Source organism: Maylandia zebra, linkage group LG6, assembly GCF_041146795.1.
Source record: "Maylandia zebra isolate NMK-2024a linkage group LG6, Mzebra_GT3a, whole genome shotgun sequence".
NCBI lineage: Eukaryota > Metazoa > Chordata > Actinopteri > Cichliformes > Cichlidae > Maylandia > Maylandia zebra.
The window spans coordinates 33747343-33767236 of record NC_135172.1 but is presented as its reverse complement, the minus strand read 5'-3'; the positions used below and the strand labels follow the sequence as shown (position 1 = coordinate 33767236).

General features: G+C 40.6%; 1 protein-coding gene across 1 annotated transcript; it reads left to right on the top strand.

Moving 5' to 3' along the window:
• Nucleotides 1-488: 488 nt before the first annotated feature.
• On the top strand, nt 489-15672 carry LOC101466078 (sarcalumenin). Its single transcript, XM_004539115.2, has 8 exons — nt 489-563; nt 6600-7541; nt 9806-9898; nt 10664-10759; nt 12299-12415; nt 12960-13193; nt 13581-13930; nt 14383-15672. The coding sequence occupies exons 1-8, from the start codon at nt 506-508 to the stop codon at nt 14881-14883; spliced, it is 2391 nt and encodes a 796-aa protein (XP_004539172.1). The 5' UTR covers nt 489-505; the 3' UTR covers nt 14884-15672.
• Nucleotides 15673-19894: the final 4222 nt, after the last annotated feature.

Here is a 19894-nt window from a genome sequence, read left to right as displayed (position 1 = left end):
GTGCACCACAGTCTCCAGAAATCAATCCAGTAGAGCGATGTTCGGAAACAAAAGTTTCCAAAATCCCAGAGGAATGTTTCTAGGACCTCCATGACTGTACCTAATAAAGTGGCCACTTACTTTTTGCCCCCAAACCCATGGTAATCCATTCAGTGTTTTTTAATCTGAGCTAAAGCAATGAAGCAAATGAAAGGCATTACTGCTGCACTATAAATGTGACTCAAAAAAAACTTGTCTCATTAAAATGTAAAGCTTCTGAATTTTTCTTTTTCAGTTTTCCGAGGTGCTTTTATACAGCCTGCAAACCAAAGCACAACATGATCACTTAGTCTCCTTCTTCTCTCAACATTCCCGATTAGAACTGGCAGCTGCTCTGACACACAATGGCTGACACGGGTGCAGCTGCTGCCCCCCCCCCCCCCCCTTCACTGGCATGCCCTCTGACCTTCAGCTAGAGCAGTATATATAGCTGAGGGAGATGAGCGGCAGGTCCCTGGCAGCCAAAATGAAGTCTGTGGTGTCTGTGTGCTGCTTGCTGTCTCTTCTGGCCTTGTCTGCTGCAGGTACGGTGGAGGGTTGAAGCTGGGATTTTGTCAAAATGTCTAAGTTTTGTAAAACCGCTTGATGGGTGTGTAATTCAAGCAGGCATGTTTGAAATGGACCAGCTGATCCAATACATTTAGATGGCTATAGGTGTATTTTGCCTGTGTCTTTAAGCATGTGGGTTTTTGCACATCTTGCTGGAAACTGAAATGATAACAAACAACAAATGGAAATTTTAAATATTTTTTAATAGTCTTTATTTATTATTATCATGATTTGAGCCATGAAACTATAATGGGGTCACTGCTAACTGAATGCATTCTCAGGTTTGACTCTTAGGTGTGTACTATATGCTTCTGTGGTGCAGTGCAGAATTTTTGGTTGTGTAAGTGGAAATGTCAGGGCTGAGGTGTGACTCCAGCTGATGGAAACTGTCCTGCCTGCTGCTTATTCTCTGTGCCCTCCAGAGTAACACAGTGACAGCACTGACAGAGTAACTTGGACATTCTCCAAAGAATCACGTTCTCTTCTGCATCCAAAGTAAACGCAGTGATTGAAAATACAAATACAAATCATCTGCATTAACAGCACCGTGCGGTGCCCGAGTAAGGATTTACAGATATAGGCATGACACTTAATCAAACTTGTTGCGAAAGTTGTTTCAGACCGTTATAGTTGTTTTTAATTGATTTCTTTACTAAAGTTGAAGCCAGGAACACCCTTGTCTGCCCTTGCATTGCTTCATTTTGGCCCCTACAAGCTGCTGTAGTCAGGTGTCACAAAGTCGTCATCAGATACTGTAGTCACCAAAGCCGGGGATCAGTATATCTCTCTTTCAGAAATGCTCACATATTTGCGCTGTGTAAATAGTCACATACAGTGACTCACTCATCATAAAGTCATACATGAGCACAGACAGTCAGTACTTGATTTAATGTCTCAATAAAGCTTCACCACTCCCACTCTGCAGAGCCGCTAATCTGTCATTCCAGTCAGCGCTGTCCAGTCAGGATGTTCCTTCTAAAACAGGCACGAGAAGCTCGGCACAGGGAATATAAGACCTGAGCCGAGAAGCCCAACAGTTGGGCTGTTTAAAATTACATAATGGGGCATTAAAAGTCGAGGTGAATGAAAATAAACTGTGGTGATAGAGTTGCTAACAGAAAGCACGCTGTCTTTGGAGGGTTAAATGACTGTATTTAATTAACTGTTTAAAGATGATGCTAAATGATGTATTTAAGTACTTGTTAACTGCTGGTGGCCTTCTAGCATATAAGATGGCATTTGCCAATGTCAGGACTCGAATGAAGAAGAACAAAAGAAAAACACACATATCGACCCAAAATTTAACAGTCCTTCCATCCTGTATGTGAATAACTGTGGTTGTTATGCTCAAAGTGCAATACATAGCTGCATGTCATTGATCTCACCACTGATGCTTTTATTGTTCTTGGTCTTTAAAAAGAGCTTTGTGCCGCTGCACACTGTTGCAGGGGCTGCGTGTAATAGTGCAGCACAGATGCAGGCCTGCCTCATGAGAATCACATGGAGAAGAAGAGCGTCACACTTCCTGAAAATAGGAGTGGAATTATCCCTCCTTCTTTTCACCCTCTGACTCATTGTGTCACTATTTCTGTCTCAAAGTTGTACCATCCAGCATCCAGGCACCTGTCCCACTCTATCCCCACAACACCACGGTCTGCCCAGGCTCCACTGCAGCAGCCGGCGGTGCAGGGATCAGGAGCACATTGCTCCTTGATTTTGATAGCTTTACAAACTGAATCATTATCTATTAAATTATTGTTTTTAATATACTAATATCACAATAGCACATTAGCTTGCTAAGATTAACACAAAAGAAGCTTTATTTCTAAATCCCATATATTTTGTTCTGGACCACTGATCACTGTATTCATGACCTTAGTAAGGCTCCAGTCACAAAGACCATTCTTTATATTTGTGTGGCTAACCATCAGTATCCAAAGAAAAGACCATTTGGGGAGTGGTTGACAGAGGTTCCTGGCAATCACATGGTGAAAATTGCAAAACCTCCTTGCGATTGCTCTTGTCTGTAGCAGGTTTCCGCAGTGAGCTTCCATGAAAGACGCTGGTTTGTCTTGCAAGCAAGTGGTAGTGAAACTGTGAAAAGCACAATACGAACTGGAAATGGAGACCATTTGCTTTCAAAGTAAAAGTTGAACCTTTTAAAACGTCTAGCCTATAGTACTAAGGCACAACTTTTACTTGAAGGTGAATATGCTCTATTTCAAGTTTGCATCACGCTTATTGAAGTTTTGCTACCACCCAGCTAGTAGTTAGTAGGTGTTTGCAGACCAGCCAGCATCGCCTACAGGCAATCTGCTAGCAGCCAAAGCAATCACAAGGAAAGTTTTTTTTTTCCACTTTGTTTGTGACTGGTTTCTGTACATTTTTCTCTATCAGATGGTCGCCAGCTGGTCTGTGAGACTGAGGCCACCTTTGCTGATGAGTTTATGGTCGGAAATCTTTTAAACTTTTTTTCATGATGCTCACTTTTTATCTAAAGTAAAATAAATACAACAACAGTAAATTTTAGCTCATAGCTACCCTGTACATCAGGGGTGGGCAACTCCAGGCCTCGAGGGCCGGTGTCCTGCAGGTTTTAGATATCACCCTGGATCAACACACCTGAATCACATGATTAGTTCATTACCAGGCCTCTGGAGAACTTCAAGACGTGTTGAGGAGGTCACTAAATCAGCTGTGTTGAATCAAGGACACATCTAAAACCTGCAGGACACCAGCCCTCGAGGCCTGGAGTTGCCCACCCCTGCTGTACATCAAGTGTATATGAGTAGGTGATGCAACCCTTGCTCGTCAAGCCTGGTTTCAGAAACTGAATCAAAATGATGAGTTTGAGGTTTCAGCAGAGGACTTCACAAACCCATGGGTATCATAAAAGTGGCTACATCCATCTAATATGTACAGCAGACCAGCAGCAGACCCTTTTTGCCGTTCTCACAGCTATGCTGTAAAAAATGCTATAAAAATGAGAAAAACACTTATTTGGGTTTCTTCTAAATGTTTTTTTATATTGGAAAGCTGTGTCTCTGAAAGCACAGGGGATTATTTTCACACATACTATGTCTCTTTTTTTTTTTTTCTTTCACACTGGCACGTCATTCCCATTTTTAATTATGTTAACTTTAATTTAATTTGGCCACTGCTGGCAACTAGCACAGCAGAAAATGATCTCCCTGCTTGATGTGATCTTGAGACCAGCAGTTTCGAGAATAGCGTGTGCATGAAGTTCAGACAGCGTCGCTGCAATGTTTGCAAGTTTAAAAACTACATGTAAATACCAGGTTCTTTAAACATGCACTTTCAGCAGTTAGTGTGATAAAGAGCCTTCCACTAAATTAGCATATCAAGGATTTCAAATAAATGTTTGGTACATACGCTTTGATAATTGATCAGATGACAAAAACAGCGGATATTTAATCTGTTTTGTATTACATAATTAGTGAATGATCTTTAAACAATGACCTTGGTGTGAAATGTCATTTAACTCTGGAAACCTTCATTCACTAACTAAACTCAGGATTGCAGCGCCTGCTGCTGTTCATGTTACTATGCAGACAATGCTGTAACAACATGTCTATGGACGGCATCCAGACCTCCCCCAAGCTTGATCAGAATCTCTGAACCATACACCCTCCTCACTTTTCCTCTCACTAATCCCCTCTCTTTGAGTCACTCATTTGCTGACACCCATCGTGCACTTAAGTCTGGCCAAGATGTGTTTTATTAGTCTTGTTCCACCCAAAATGACAGAGTCTGGACAAGCATGACTTAGCCGCCTTCAGTAACAGCGAGGAAGCATCTTCGCATCCAAATGCTGTCTCTCTGATGCTAATCGCGCTCAGAAAGTGTGATAAAGTCAAAAGACTCTTCTGCTTAGAAAGGAATTGTTTGTGGGATTTTCTGTCTTTTTGTGTGTTAGAGCTGAGGATTGGACAGGTTGTCCATTAAAGCCATGTTTAGCGATGGACCAGTGAAACAAATCTTGTTGTTTTCACTTGTATGAATGGACTGAGTTCCAGCACATAGTGTCCAAAACATTTTAAATTATAACCTTTATAGTTCGTGAACACTGAGGATCCTGTGGGATTAGAAACCTTCTCTGGTCACAGATGCTGACAGCAGCTCAGTAGGTGATAAGCTAATGAAGCTTCCAAGAGGTGATAAGCAGCATCATGAGAATAAAGTTCATGTGTGGTGTTTGATTCAAGGTCTTAAAATAGGGTAAAGAAAACATAAATCAAAGCTTAAAGTCCAAGTATACCTGACTAGGAGGGAGCTACTGGTTACTTTCACATCCACCTTTTAGACAGAAAGTAGCCGATAGCTGCACTACTCTTTGCCCACAGAGACGAAATGGAAAGGCATCTGCATTGATACTAACCTGATAGTTTGGCTCACTCAGCATCTGGATTTTCTTTCATGAACTAATCTTGGATGTGCACACTGATTCAGAGGTTTGGAACTAGCCAATCCTGATACAGCAAAACAGAGAAAGTTTCCTGTGTTGTGGATTTTATGCTGTTGTTACAGTTTTTCCCCCAGCAGCCTTTTAACTTGTCAAAACAGGAACAGCGCAAGTGAAACAAGTTTGGGTAATAATGATTTCATTTCATCAAGTGTCCCAGTAAGCCGTGACAGTGAAACTGAAATATAAAGCTTTAGATTGTGAGTCTAACCAAAGAAAGTTTATCGAGCAAAATAATTCATGCACTGGATTAAATTAGTAGAATTTAAATACATTTATGTTGGAAGTATTTTGTGCAAAAATGTAAATGAAATTATCACAAATTACTTATCAGCGTAGGACAATCTAATAACCATGACAGCTGCCTGAGGCTATTAGTCTTCATCCATTACACTGACCCCATCGTGTAACATGACCCGTAGACATGTATTTGACTCCCTCACATCACACGTTGTATCAATGTGCGTTCCTCCTCACACGCAGTTATAATTAAACAGAGGTCGTGGCCTTGTGCTCTCTGGTCACTGTGGTAGTGAAGCGTATCTCACGCACATGTATGTAGTGTAATGTAGAGGGAGAAGCTTGTTTATAGGTATGATTGTTTCGACGCCACGGTAACTGTAGAACAATGCTGATGTCTGTTTACCTGAACGGGTGCGAGCAACTTGGTGTAGTCTCTGCTAATAATGTCATATTGACCTGTGAGAAACATTTAAACCATTTTATCATCAATCACTGAACAAATCTTTGGCTTTAAAGTTAAGAAAACATTTAGTGGGAAAAGGCAATGTGTGGGTTAAACAGCATGTTTCTTGGTCTCTTCTACAGTTGCAAATAGTCCTTGTTTTTTTATATACCTGGTCTTGCTGCAGCCTGTCAGGTTATCAGTTTTCTTCCGCTGCCTAATCATCCAAACAGAAGATTTGAATGGCATACATCACAGTTTTTGATTCAGTACTAATCAAGTGATGCTTCTATTTGTCCTTATTAATGATAATATAATAGAATTTATTTGAAAATCAGGAAATAAAGGAAATTATTTATTCATTCACACTTTTGGCCAGAAATTTCATGTTAATTAAAAACACCACATGAGCAAAAATGTGTACCCTTACATGAATTCATTTCTGTTTGGCGTCCTCTGCCACTGTCCAGTGTTTGTAGCCTTAAATAGTCCATTCCTTCATTCCACCAGTCAAGGAACTGAAATCTGAGTCAGAAATCCAAGAGGTGATAAACCTGTGATCTGCTCTGTTCAAGCATCCTGATTGAATGCAGGTCGAACGCTGACGTAGCAAACAAGGGTGACTTGTCTGTACATCTCTACTTGAAGTGAATTGCATAACAGTGATTTTTGACTATGAAATGTGAGGCATTTCATTGCATCTTTTTAAAGTCTGAGATGACAATGACTTCAAGAACAATCACTTCTCTTTCTTTACAAAATTTTGCTGTCAGAGATATTTCAAAGGTTTCTGTCATGCTGAAAGGTAAACTTTTGTAAAATCATATTTCCCTCTCGTTTCAGATCTCCTGACAGACTCCTCTGTCCAAGATGAGGATCCTCGGATGCGTCTGAAGCTCCAGCGGCCAGAGGGAGACCTCTTTTCCTGTGGCTGTGACACATCAGAGGAGCATTCCAGCCAGAGCTCCTCCAACGACACCCCAGCCCCAGAGAGGGCTGTGTGCCATCCCTGCAAAGCCCCATCGACTGCAGATGCTGAAAAAGACCCATCCTCCTCAGAGGATAAGGAGGAAGAGGAAGCACCACAAGAGGATTCTTCCACCAAGGTGGCAGCAAGTGAAGAAGAAGATGAAGAAGAAGTGACATCAGATGAAGAAGCTGAGGAGACAGTAGATGATCCACCTATTCCTGAAGATGAGGAGGAGACTTTGGCTGTGGCTGAGGAAGACGAGGAAGAAGCCAAAAATGGAATATCCCAGGAGGAAGAAGGGATTGAACCTAAGGATACTGATGGAGAAGATGCGGTTAAAGAGACTGAGGAATCAGAAGATGAAGACGTACAGGAAGAAACAGAGGAAGCTTCTGTAGAAATGAAAACTGTGAAAACAGTCCTGCAAGACGATACAGATGTGGAGGATGCAGCTGAGAGGGAGGCGGTCGAATTGACCAAATCAGAATCACAAGAGGAACCAGAGGTGGTTCCTGAAACCAACCCTGAGTCTGAGGAAACGGAGCCAGAACTGATAGAAGAACCAAAAACAGTATCAGCAGATAGTTTAGAGACTGAACCTGAACCAGAAGTCACTGCAGAGTCTCCGGCTGGAGTGATTTTAGAAAAGCAACAAGAGCCAGGAGTCACTCCACAGGTTCACCCAGAAGCTGTTACAGAGGAGATAACACCACAGTCGGTTGAGGAAGCAGGAGTGCAGGATGTAACTGAGGAAATTACAGTAGAGGCAGTGGAGGAGGTGACTCCAGAGGAGCCTTCACAGTCTAAATCCAAAGGTACAAAAACATGATGTCCCTACGATTTGTATATCAGATGTTTAAGCTCAGCTTTTATAGAAAATCTATTTGTTTGAGGGAGTTTTTTGAAGAAGAGCAAGGTGACTTGTATGTTTTTGCTGAAACCAGAGCTAAATGTCTTGTCTTCATTCTGACCTGCAAGTAGACTTGGAGGGATTGTGTTACAGAAAATCTGTCCCCATCCAGCTGGTGCTTCTGTGATTAAGGAAGCATGTCATTATCTGGTATCCGGGTGTTGACACCTACTATAAAAGAGGAAGGCAAAGTCCTACAGGGATTCCAATCTCTTACTCTGATCCCACTTCATTAATTTGTTCATTCATCATGTTTGGTGGGGTGCATGCTGTCTTTTTTTAATCCTAAATGAAAAAGACCTGTATCTTTGCCTGCTTGTAAATATTAGATGAGAACCCTGACAAAAATCTCATATTTTCAGACTAAATATGAAAGTGCAGCCAGCTGGGAGAGAAACTGAACCCAATGCAAGCAACGACATGTGGTTTTTAGACTTTGTTCGCTTACAAGCATAAAACAAACATTATTTATGGTTTTAGTCAGTGGACCTTATGGGTGATATTAGGGAGATAATTTTTTATATAACCAGTGTAGCTATATCTGTTTTCAGTCTTTGTGCTAAGCTGATCTTCTAGTCATTTCATAGCTGTAGCTTTTTAGCTTTCAGACCTAAAATCGTATGTAGATGGTGACTATAGGCATTGTGGTACCATCCATTGGTTTGAGGAGCAGTATTTTGAAGTTTTATGGCATCCATGTGACTTTTTTTGTCTTCTTTGGCACCAGTTTCTCAAGTGAAATCATGCACACAATAGTTGGGAGTTGCTGAAGGCACATTTTCTGTTTCCGTTTTGTTGTTGAAAGTCAGATAGTAGTTGGTGAGAGTTTTTGCAGGTCAGGGAATATAAATTATCCCCACATGACCGATGGTTGCCAGATGGTCTGACTGGGACCTTATTCACTTAACCTTACAGGGTCACACATCTAAAATGGCAAACAAGTTACTCTCACATGGTTAGCAGTCACATGACTGCAAAACCGAAATATTCCACAGACTCTGTGGGTTGCTGGCCACACAGCAAGCCAGTCGGATAATTACATTAAAACTGCTTTAAAAGTTTCTGGTAACAACCACCTGTCAATCAAAGCTTCCGGTTACTAAACTTTAAGTCTTCATACTGTTCATAAGGTTAAAGCTGAAGGCCTGTGATTGAATCTCACCTCTGGTCTCTCTCCGGTTGTCCTACTGCAACAAAGGCTAAAAAGCCAAAAAAATATATTTGAAAAATGTAAAAGTTTTACTTTTGTTACGAATGGGTAAATTATCTACAAGACTAACATTTTTAACCCATTGTAAACACATTCATTTCACTGTAAGTTGGCCTCTTTTCACATTGGCTCACTTTTAGAGGCAGACTCAAGTGGCCACTTAAGGACCTGCCATATTTGGCACTTGTGCTCTGGCTTCATTTTTCAGCCTTGGAGTCGCTTACTATGACATGCCTACTGATTTTCTCATCGAGCTTCTGACAAGAAGGAAATAAAAATTAAAAAATGAGTCCCTTAATTTAAAGAACGCCTCACTGGAACATTTCATGCTTACCCTTTGGAAATGTTCGGTGGAGCACCCAGAAAAGAATCTATTGATAAATGAAAACAACCCAAGCTTTGAGGAGATGAAAAGATTTTTATTTTTATTTTTTTACAAACGCTGTAATGTGCAATTTGCTTATTTGGCAGCTTATTGGTCTGTCGCAACTTTAATAAAGACATTGTGTTTTGTGTTTTGTGTATATAAAATGTGCCTTATGACATAAATTCTGTTTGGTAATGAGATATTTGTGTCACTGGGCATTTAACTGAGACAGGTCATGAAATGACAGCAAAGGTCTATGGTATCCGGCTTCTCTCTTTCTTTTGTTCACATGCCAAATCCCCAGAATATGACACTGTGTGTAGTTAAAGAGGAATCAGAAACAATCTCTGGTACAGAAATAAACAGCCGGGAGTAGCTGTGGAAAGGAATAGACAGATAGATATATAACAGCATGACATAACAATTTAGGACATTTTACATTGAGTCCACGTTTGTTTTCCCACCATGTCAGCAGTTGTGTATATTTTTCACAGATAAAATTCGATTACTTGCTGTCACCGTGTGCCTGTTTTTCCATGTTAATTGTCACGTGTTAACCGAAACAGTTGGTTCTTCCAATTTAAATGCACAGAAGGAGAGACATTAAGCGTGGCACTGAGGAACCGTTCCCACATTGAGGATACGCTGCGACTGGCGTCTGCTGAACCGTCAGCAGAGTTCTCAGGTAAGGAAGGAACAGCGGCGGTTAAGAAGCTCCCTCTTTAAAACTCCCATAAAACACATCCTCTCAATAAAAAGCTGGTTCTTCAGTGAGCGCATTTGCTACGCTGCACACTGTTTCAAACATCTTTCAGACTTTTGCTGCAGAAATAACACGTGGAGTCATGTACTGAAAAAATGCAGGAGAATGTTTACAGCTACTTTGTCAGTGGAAAAAAAAAACAGATGCTTTTCTGCATGCATATGAAAGGAAGTTTGAAACAATTTTGGAGTTTTTTTTCTGCAGAAACTATTCTGAAAATTGCTTCCCGATGTCTGGGTCCTGAGGCCTTTATGTGAGCATGTGTGTACAGTATGAAAGAGTGTGTGTGTGTGTGTGTGTGTGTGTGTGTGTGTGTGTGTGTGTGTGTGTGTGTGTGTGTGTGTGTGTGTGTGTGTGTGTGTGTGTGTGTGTGTGTGTGTGTGCGCGTGTGTGCGCAGACGTGTCTTAAGGGAAGGTGATTAATCAGTGAAAATGCCTAACTCTGTCCCCGGCACAAAAAGCCCCTCTGTTCTGTTGAGCTAGATTGTTTTGTTGCGGTGAGGCCAAAGAGCTGAGCAAAGCCAGCCCCTAATCACCTCAGATCCATTCAGTAAACTTTAAGAAGCCGATTCATCACATACAGCAGGAGCAATTGGTGTCGTCAGTAAGGGTAGTAAGAGCATTCGTAATGCTCTTTTACATAACCATCCCAACTGTCCAGGTTGTCTTTCCTTTACTCCCCTCCAGGTGCCGTGAAGACGCTGCTGAACATCTACCACAAGGCCGTCAAGCCAGTAGAGCAAGCCTTCAAGTACAATGAGCTCAGGCAGCATGAAGTCACAGGTGATTTAGCTTCCTGCGGAGTTTAACTGCCCTTACCAAAGCACTAACAGTTTGTCTGTACAGTCACAAACAGGTTTTACAGGTCCACATTAGCAACATGGGAAGAAACTGTTGGTCATGATCTCTTCACGTCTATTTTTAACTTCAGCAGCGGCCTCTTGTGTTATAAAGTTCACTCTTAATTTCAGGCCGTTAGAAATCAGAATTTCACATGCTTCCCTGTCACAGAAATACTGTTGCTGTGAATGTCAGTCAGAAGCCACAGTTCTGGTAACTTGTCAAAAGAAACAGAAAGCGTACGACACGACTTCAACACATTGCTTTTCCAGCCGTTTACTGTGGTGTGTAAAACCAAAGCAGCACACCCTACCCACATTCCTTTATCAGTTCACATGTACACAGTGCCTGGTTTAACGAAATGGAACAGCACAGCAACACTGAAGTACAAATAAAGTCATAATTATAAATGAATATGAAGCCAAGATGTGACATTAATCAAACCAGGCACACAGAGAAGCACAATAAGGACTCTGTCTGCTGAAATTTAAAGGGAACATTGTGTGGGCCAGGAGCACTGCAACTTTGTTCCATAGCACTTCAGGGCATGGAGTATTTATGCTAAGGAGCAGGATCAAGACTTCACACTGTGCCATGTGATTCTGGGACACCTTGTGTTCCAGAATGGAAGTACACAATTACAATCAATTCAAAGGTAGTTTCATTTATTATTGTTATTATTATTTTTTACATTGGTGAGTATATATCACAAAGTGTACCATTAAGGTCTTTTATATTAAGAGATTCTATGCTTTGTTTTCTAAGTTTATTTTCTGAGGGGAGAATAAATGTGCTTTGAATTAAATGTCCCCATTCATTTTGGTATTTCCTTTGTCCAACGGGAGGTTTTAATTTAAAGACAAGGACGCCACAAAAGAATAATCAGAGGGATTTACCAAAACTTTAAGTGGTCACCTTCAAAACTTTCTAGCATTCTTGAAAGTCTTTGCTGACCTGGGTTGCTCTGAATTAAAGTGTCAGGGGTGCATACCCACTGTATACTGGCAAACCAAACAACCAGTGTGTGGTGTGGTGACATGAGCAGGATGGCTGCAGCTGTGGATTTACTGTTAACTCTTTCCCCAAAAAAGAGAACATTTGGTGACCTTTCCTGTACCCTTAGTGATGAGTTTTGACACTTCAACATATATCAATATATCAATATGTTGAAGTGGTTTTTTCAAAGGGTGATGCTAGCAAGCTGTAAAGGCAGAGGTCACCCTCACTAGCTTCTGAAGCACAGCCAGTCATTTTGTTCTGGAAGCAAGCCTGAAAAATGACAAAAACCAGGATTAGCTCTAGTAAGCACCCGAGGAGGGAAAGATGTTTAAAAAAAAAAACCAGTAGTTAAACAGTAGCATAGTTTAAGTTTTTCAAAAACAAGAAAGAGGAGGGTTTGATGTGTTTAATGACTTCTTTGTCTATGTCTTTGTTCCTTTTTTCTTCATCCTTCTTTTTTATGTCTGGCTCTCACATACTCAGAGGGCGAGGTCACATCCAAGCCCATGGTTTTGTTTCTGGGACCCTGGAGCGTTGGCAAGTCCTCTATGATCAACTATCTGCTGGGTCTTCATGGCACCCCCCAGCAACTCTACACAGGTTCATACAGATACAGCATGATTGTTAGTTTGTCAGTGACAGCTTCATCTTGACTTGAAGCTATAACGTAACAGTGTAAATAAACAGAATAGTATTAATAGTAATAATAATAGCTTGATGCATGCTCAATAATCCAGGTGAGGAAATCCCAGAAAGTGGATTATGTTGTCCTGGATGCGATGTTTTCAGTTTCAACACGTCCTCAGACTATATAACATATTATATATTATTTCATTATTAAGGAAGGTTCATTGCCACTTTGGCCCGTATGACACAAATAAAACAACCCTGAATATCTACCAAAAGTTTTATCCCTTCTTTTAAACATGTTAAGAACACATTTGTCTAGAAACATTTTACAAATAAGGCTCAAAGTTTAGTTAAACATTTAAACAATAGTTTATTTTTACAGTCATTAAACATTAGACAAGCATTTTGTTTTAGTACTAAAATTATATGTTGGAGTTATTTTGCATTAACAAGTTATTATTACAAATTAATTAATCAAATTAATAAAGCATTTCCTTTTCCATCATTTCAACAGGTGCTGAACCCACTACCTCCGAGTACACTGTCATAATGCACGGCGAGAAGTTTCGGAGTGTAGAGGGCATCGTCATGGCGGCAGATAGCTCGAGGCCTTTCTCGCCTCTAGAGAAGTTCGGCCAGAACTTTCTGGAGCGACTGGTCGGCATTGAGATGCCACACAAGCTGCTGGAGAGGGTCACCATAGTCGACACACCGGGCATCATTGAAAACCGAAAGCAGCAGGAAAGAGGTGATGGTCACATTTCTTCTATTAGTGCAGCAGTTGATGAAATATTTAATGTTTTTGTTCTAATTCTCTAATTAGACATGTAAAATTTAACTGCAGGCTGGTATTACTGGGGTGATCCACTACAATGACATTTCCACACTGGTTTATAGAGAGAGTTGGATTAAATCAGTATACAGCACTATCGGATATCTACACTCTTTATTAAACCTATATTTTCTGCTAGTTATTTGTTTTTTATGATTTTTTTTAAGTAAGCCTTTCACAGAAAACAAAGAATAGCTGTTAATAAAAAGCATGCTGATTGGTTTATCTTCTGGGTGCAATGAGAGGTTTCCTTGAAGCTTTCTGACTCTAAAACACACATAAATTGTCCTCTTTTTCCTTCAGGATACCCATACAATGAGGTGTGCCAGTGGTTCATTGATCGGGCTGATCTCATCTTCCTGGTCTTTGATCCTACTAAACTGGATGTGGGAGGTGAGCTGGAGATGCTCTTTCGGCAGATGAAGGGCCGTGAATCACAGATCCGCCTCATCCTCAACAAGGCAGACAGCCTCTCGACCCAGAACCTGATGAGGGTCTACGGAGCCCTTTTCTGGAGCATGGCACCGCTCATCAATGTCACCGAACCTCCTCGAGTGTACGTCAGCTCCTTCTGGCCTTACGCCTATGCTCCAGACACCAGCCGGGAGCTGTTTATGAAGGAGGAGATCTCACTGCTGGAGGACCTCAACCAGGTGCAACTTCTACAGCAGTTTTTGTTGACTCATTAGTTTAATAAGCAGGATTAAACTGGAATTAGCTTTCAGGTGGATGCTGGAGTAGAAGTGGGGGCTTTTGAAACACTGGAAGCAAAAAGTAGCAGCAAATCTTTTAAGTGAGAAGTGTGGCAGCACAGATGCAAAAGAATTACCGAAATACAGCTTAAACCAGTGTGATTACAGAGAGGAGGTTGTGTTTTACTGAGAGCAGTACATATGTCATATTAAGTGGACTGATGTTGGGTATAAGCTTTCAGACTTTTTCAGAAGTCTACTTGTTGGTTCAGTACTACTGGACTTCATGATGGTATCATTGCAATCAAAGCACACGTTCGTGCTAGTAATCTATAATTCATTGTTTCAGTTTGGTCCTTTTATCTGTTTTGTATCACCCGCTCTCTCTCGTTTCTCTTCCTCCTCCCTTGCAGGTGATTGAAAATCAGATGGAGAACAAGATCGCATTCATTCGGCAGCACGCCATCCGTGTGCGCATCCACACTCTGCTGGTGGATCGCTACCTCCAGACCTACTACGATAAGCTGGGCTGGTTTGGTGACCCCCATGAGGTGTTCCAAGACATTGTCAATGACCCCGACAAGTATTACATCTTCAAGTCCATTCTGGCTAAGACCAATGTCAGCAAATTCGACCTGCCAGACAAGGAGGCCTACCAGGACTTCTTCGGGGTCAACCCGATTTCCAACTTCAAGCAGCTCTCCTATCACTGCAGCTGGACTGGAGGCTGCCTGCTGGAGAAGCTCGAGAAAGCCATTTCACACGAGCTCCCGGCTCTGCTCGGCAGCGTTAGCAAGAGGACAGATGCACCCGCCCCTGCGAAAGCTGCAACAACACCGCCGCCTCCCCTCCCTGGTACCTGTGAGGGCCCTGCATGTGAGGAGAAGCCCAAAAACCGCTGGAGGAGACAGTGAGATGGAGGAGAAGGGTGCAGGAGGAGGCAGATGGTGGCTGGGAAGACAGAGAAATGTACCACGAACTAGAGAAACTGGAAGACCCGAATCAGAAGTACTTAAGTTTATTTATTAGTGCTTGTTTGTGTCTTTATGATGTACCAAGCAGACAGAATATTTAGGCTCGTATAATCTCACAAGATATCTGAATGAAAACTGAGAGACATTCTATCTCACATCTTTCAAGTTTGTATATTATTTATTGGCTCTGCTTTTCATCAGAGAAAATTTGCTGGCAGTGACTCTACTCTTCCAACGATATTAAACGCTGCGTCTTTTGTGTGCAATGTCTGAAAATTCAGTGCGATCTGCAGTGCTGTGTTCTTATGGCCTCTACTCACCTATCCACCAGGTTAAATGTCCTAAAATCAGAATACGTTTATATTAGTACAATGGAAGAGGGAATGGTGCTCCTGTTGTGTTTTCAAATGTCCCTGTACCACATTTAGTTGTAATTCCACTACCCTACTGTAAACTGTACTGGACTCTGTATTTTACTATACAATGTTCATTATACAAACTATTTTTATTTGAACATCTCTGGTGATTTTCTGTTTATCCAATGCAAAAACCCATAATAACACGTGGCCTTTTCAGCCATCCAAACTGATACTAGTGTTACCTCAACCACGGCTGCAGACCACATGGGCATTTCCTTTAAAGTGTAATCTTCTTCTCATTCTTTTAGGCCTGTTTCTCATTGTCATTGTTTTGTGTGATTTCTTTTGAGTAAACACCAAAAATCAGGAATCGTGCCTGTTTCCTTTGTGAGCCTTCAAAGACATTACCGACGAAATCTCTCCCACTGAAACGATTTATAATTCATATCATTTGGTTGTTCGGCTGCAAAATTTAGAAGGCTTTGGGAATACACAAGGTAAAAGCATCAGTTCTCGCAACATGCTGTTTTGGACTGTCAGTCGAGAGGAAGAAACTGCAATCAGATTTATTCACATATATCCATCCAGATACATGCTTTATGGATCCGAGGCATAGCTGAGCGTGTAGCAGCTGAGTGAGCTCACAGCAGCCCAAATCACAGCAAAATAGAAACGCTAAGCCTTTTTATAAGCTGCTGGCTTCCCTCCTTTGCAGTGAGGGAAGACAGACACCAGGTGGCGCTTCCATTCAATGTGTTAATTGATGGTGAAAAGAAAGCAATAGGTTGGATGTATTTTTATAAGCTGCCCGTTTTTTCCAGTTTGTTTAACAGCTGCACAAACTTGGTATAGACACAGTTTTTATGCTTTCTCACGGTTTGTCAGCAGCTTATCGTTTTATATAGGCTCAAATTTCTTTAAAGCAGTGCATTTTTCATCAATCAAAAGTTTGTGTGTGCGTGAGTATGATTATATATCTATGTGAAGTGATTTAGATGGATCCCACTACAATCGTGTGCCAGACAATGCTACACAGTCAGCACAGAAGTGTGCAGGCAAGCAACATGAGATGCGTTCATAGTTGTAGGACAAAAGTCTGACAATGTAGAGAGTCAATGATAAAAGATCACACTGTAAATATGGCATATGGTGGCCTACACAATTAGCGCGGCTTTTCTAAATCACCGCCCACATCGCAGATCTGTTCAGCGATGAATGAAATTAAACAAAGAGGCAATTCAGGCAATTCAAGCGACAGTGTCTCGCTGCTTCAAAAGCACACAATGAAACCTTGAAACTGAGCTGAATAAGCAATGCTCTAGACCACTTAGACACTACTTTAAAAAGTGACTCGACAACACACTCCAAACAAACTCATCTTTAGTGTAGATGGTGGCATACAAGCAACATTTCAAGTTACTTGTCGTTCATTCACTTATTTTATTTTTTTTGCCTTTCTTTTATTCCAGACTGTTTGGACACTGGGAAATAAGTCACTGTACATGTTTACTTGTGATTCAGTGTATTTTTACCACTATTTGTTTGAATTAGATCAAATAAATGATTTTTCGTGCTAGGCGCCTGAGTGTGATTGTTCCAACATGGAATTGCTACCATACTAATGCAAAGAAAGCATGCTTGTCATGTTTAATATGTTAGTTTAAGTTGGCTCATTCACTCTAAATGGTAAGTCATATGGAATATTTGATACTAGCCCAAAGAATCACACAAATTACGGTTATCTATCAATTTAACTTCATTTTTATCTGTATAGTGCCAGTTCATAGATCATAGAATATTAGAGGAAGAACTCCAACACTCAGGCAATCGTATATGAGCAAATACTTGGCAACAGTGGGGAGCAAAATGTCCATTTTAACAGGAAGACCTCCAGCATTGGTTGCACTGTATGACCTTGTACTGTCTCTTTATTGTAGAAGTCTATCTTGTTTGGAGTGGTTTTCAGTTTAGCAATTTTGCACTCAGACTGGGAGAAACACAAATTTATCCCAGTGTGTTTTAATACAGCTGGAATGACAAATAAAGTGAACTTGAAGTTGAACTCAGTGGAACTGTAGTCAGAGAGGGACAGGCATCTGCTCTTTGGGGTAAGGGGGAAAAAAGACAGAAAAGTGGAGCATAGACAGACCACAGTTTGATGATGATGAAGTGAAAAATCAGGGGATCACTGCGTGTGCACTTCACTGCAACAGCACCACACATTTCCTTATAAAATATCAGGATAATCTATCCAGCAGTTGCTGAGATATTTCGAATCGAGCAGTGTGGTGGGGTGACGCAGATTAATGGACTGACTTTGCCATATGACAATAGCGAGGCTAAGAATGTCTTTATTTTAGGCTTTTCAAAAGTGGGATATATTTAAAGGTAAACGTTTACATCATGCTGATTGTCACCGCAGTTTTAGCACCTTGCTGTGAAAAGTCACAACAACAAAAATGTATTTTCACCCTTCCAGGCCTACTGCTCACACTGAGCTCTATTTAGAAGAGCTTAATTTCCCTGCTGTGGTCAATATGCAAAAGCAGCCATGTTTACGGTACAGTGCAAACTCACCTATGCATGTGCTCCACATCCTCATCTGTGTTTGAGCATAATCTGTGTTTGCTGAGTTGACAGACGGGACCGTGCACAGTGTCAGCGCACACTTATCAGCGTAGCTTTATCAGCTCTTCAAACAGGCCTCTCTTGTAAGCTCTTGAACACAAGCATGCACACGCCACCCACATGCCATACACACACACTTCAGAGGGCAACTTGCTTCAATTCAAAGTTAAAACGTTATTGCTTCTTTAAAGATTCACAAATACATTAAATAAGCATAATAAACATTTATTACCTTGTTTATCATATTCTTATTCACGTGTGGCTCAACACTTATTTGATTCAGCTGCAGTGAACACAGTGTGGTGCACAATAGCAAAGCACACGTTACCGATCCTTGACAGTCAACACACCTTAGACATAAGAAAAATACATTTGATATTAATCCACAAACTTGCCGTGGATAATTGCTATTGTGTCAAATGTCAAAGTTGTGGAACCACTTTTCAATGACTTTTGCAAAAGTCCTTAATTCCCTAATTCATACATATTGTAGTCAATTTGATTGGTGTGAATTTAAGCCCTGCTACTGTGGTTACACAGTTGCCCAGCATGGTTTCAAATTTAGCATTACTGTACTTCTTAACTTAAGACGAATGTAATGTGATTCTGATCTGATCTGATTGCACTGCAAACATTAGTAATTTACAACTGGAAAAAGTGCTAGATTTCATATTTTCCTACACATCAGACTAATCTGAAGAGTTTGGTTGCTGGACTCTACAAATATAGATGTGGATCAGGATGCACAAGTTAAGCACTGAGAACAGTTCATTTGTTTCAAAGACAAAGTAAGACGTTCTGCTACTATCAGACAGGATGTACAAGGTCTAACCAGAACAAAAAATGTTGTATTTTATAGTATAACCCAATACTGAATACGGGTTTTAGTGTCCCACATGCATACCGTCATGTCAAACCCATTCCCCCCTATTTAAGGCCAGCATTGAAGTAATTAACTGTCGGTTTAATCAATGGTAATTATAGGAAAGACTGCCATATTTGATCTTCTAACCTGAAAACTTGACTCATCTGAAGTTCCAGTCAACAGACACATCAGATATGACGGAGTGTGGTGCAGGATATCCACAGTCAGGAAATGATATTTCAAGCAAAACAAAAAAGGAACCACGCCGATTAATATCTTGTTCTTCTGTGGGTGTTACTGTAATTAATGCTTTATAAGCACAAACTGTTAATTTAACAGCGCTTGTTAAGCGCGTGAAGAGGCGTGAAGATAATCACTCAGAAAACATTCAGTTATTCCCTCTGACCAGACGCAGCGAAGCTTCGTACTTATTTATGGAAACCACCAATCAACAAACACTGATCGAGGAAGGTAGAGTCTAGCTTAAAGTGATCAATCTGGTTTGGCAATTGTGTCGTATTATTATGGTAAATTAAGATCACTTTTAAAAGGTTTGTTGCTGCCTGTAACCTTGATATGAGGTTAATTATACTTTAGCTTTTAGCTTAAGGTGAGTGCTGACTAATATTGGAAAACTTATGTTATTTGATTAGTTATTTGAGTTACTTATTTTCCAGTTAAATACATAAAAACCAAGTACTTGTAATAAAGTGTTACTGTAGCTATATATCTATTACATTTATAACATTTTTGTATGGTTCCTTTTAATGAAGAACATTAAAACTGGCTTAACTTGCAAACTAGGCCAGGCAACAACAGCATACCTTTCTGGGTTTTTTTTTTTTGATAAATGATATTTCTATTTGTGAAGAAGCAAATTGTTTTTTGTTTTGTTTTTTAACTGAAACCGCCACAAACACTGCCATGGACAAAATACCGTTAAGGTACTATATTTATTTAGGTGTAAGTGGTGCGCTGCTTTTATTGTGAAAACCTGCTGCCCCCCCCACGCCTCCCCAGCTTTAAACGTTTCTTCTTTTTTTTTTTTTACTTTAACTTACAAAATGTTGTTCGTGCGTTTTTAAGTGATCCTGTTTCT

Bases quoted from the DNA above. Each gene is read 5' to 3' on its own strand.
- LOC101466078 (XM_004539115.2), top strand. From the start codon at position 506: ATGAAGTCTGTGGTGTCTGTGTGCTGCTTGCTGTCTCTTCTGGCCTTG. The intron at 564-6,599 runs GTACGGTGGAGG...CTCTCGTTTCAG, and splicing joins TCTGGCCTTGTCTGCTGCAG to ATCTCCTGACAGACTCCTCT. The intron at 7,542-9,805 runs GTACAAAAACAT...TTAAATGCACAG, and splicing joins TTCACAGTCTAAATCCAAAG to AAGGAGAGACATTAAGCGTG.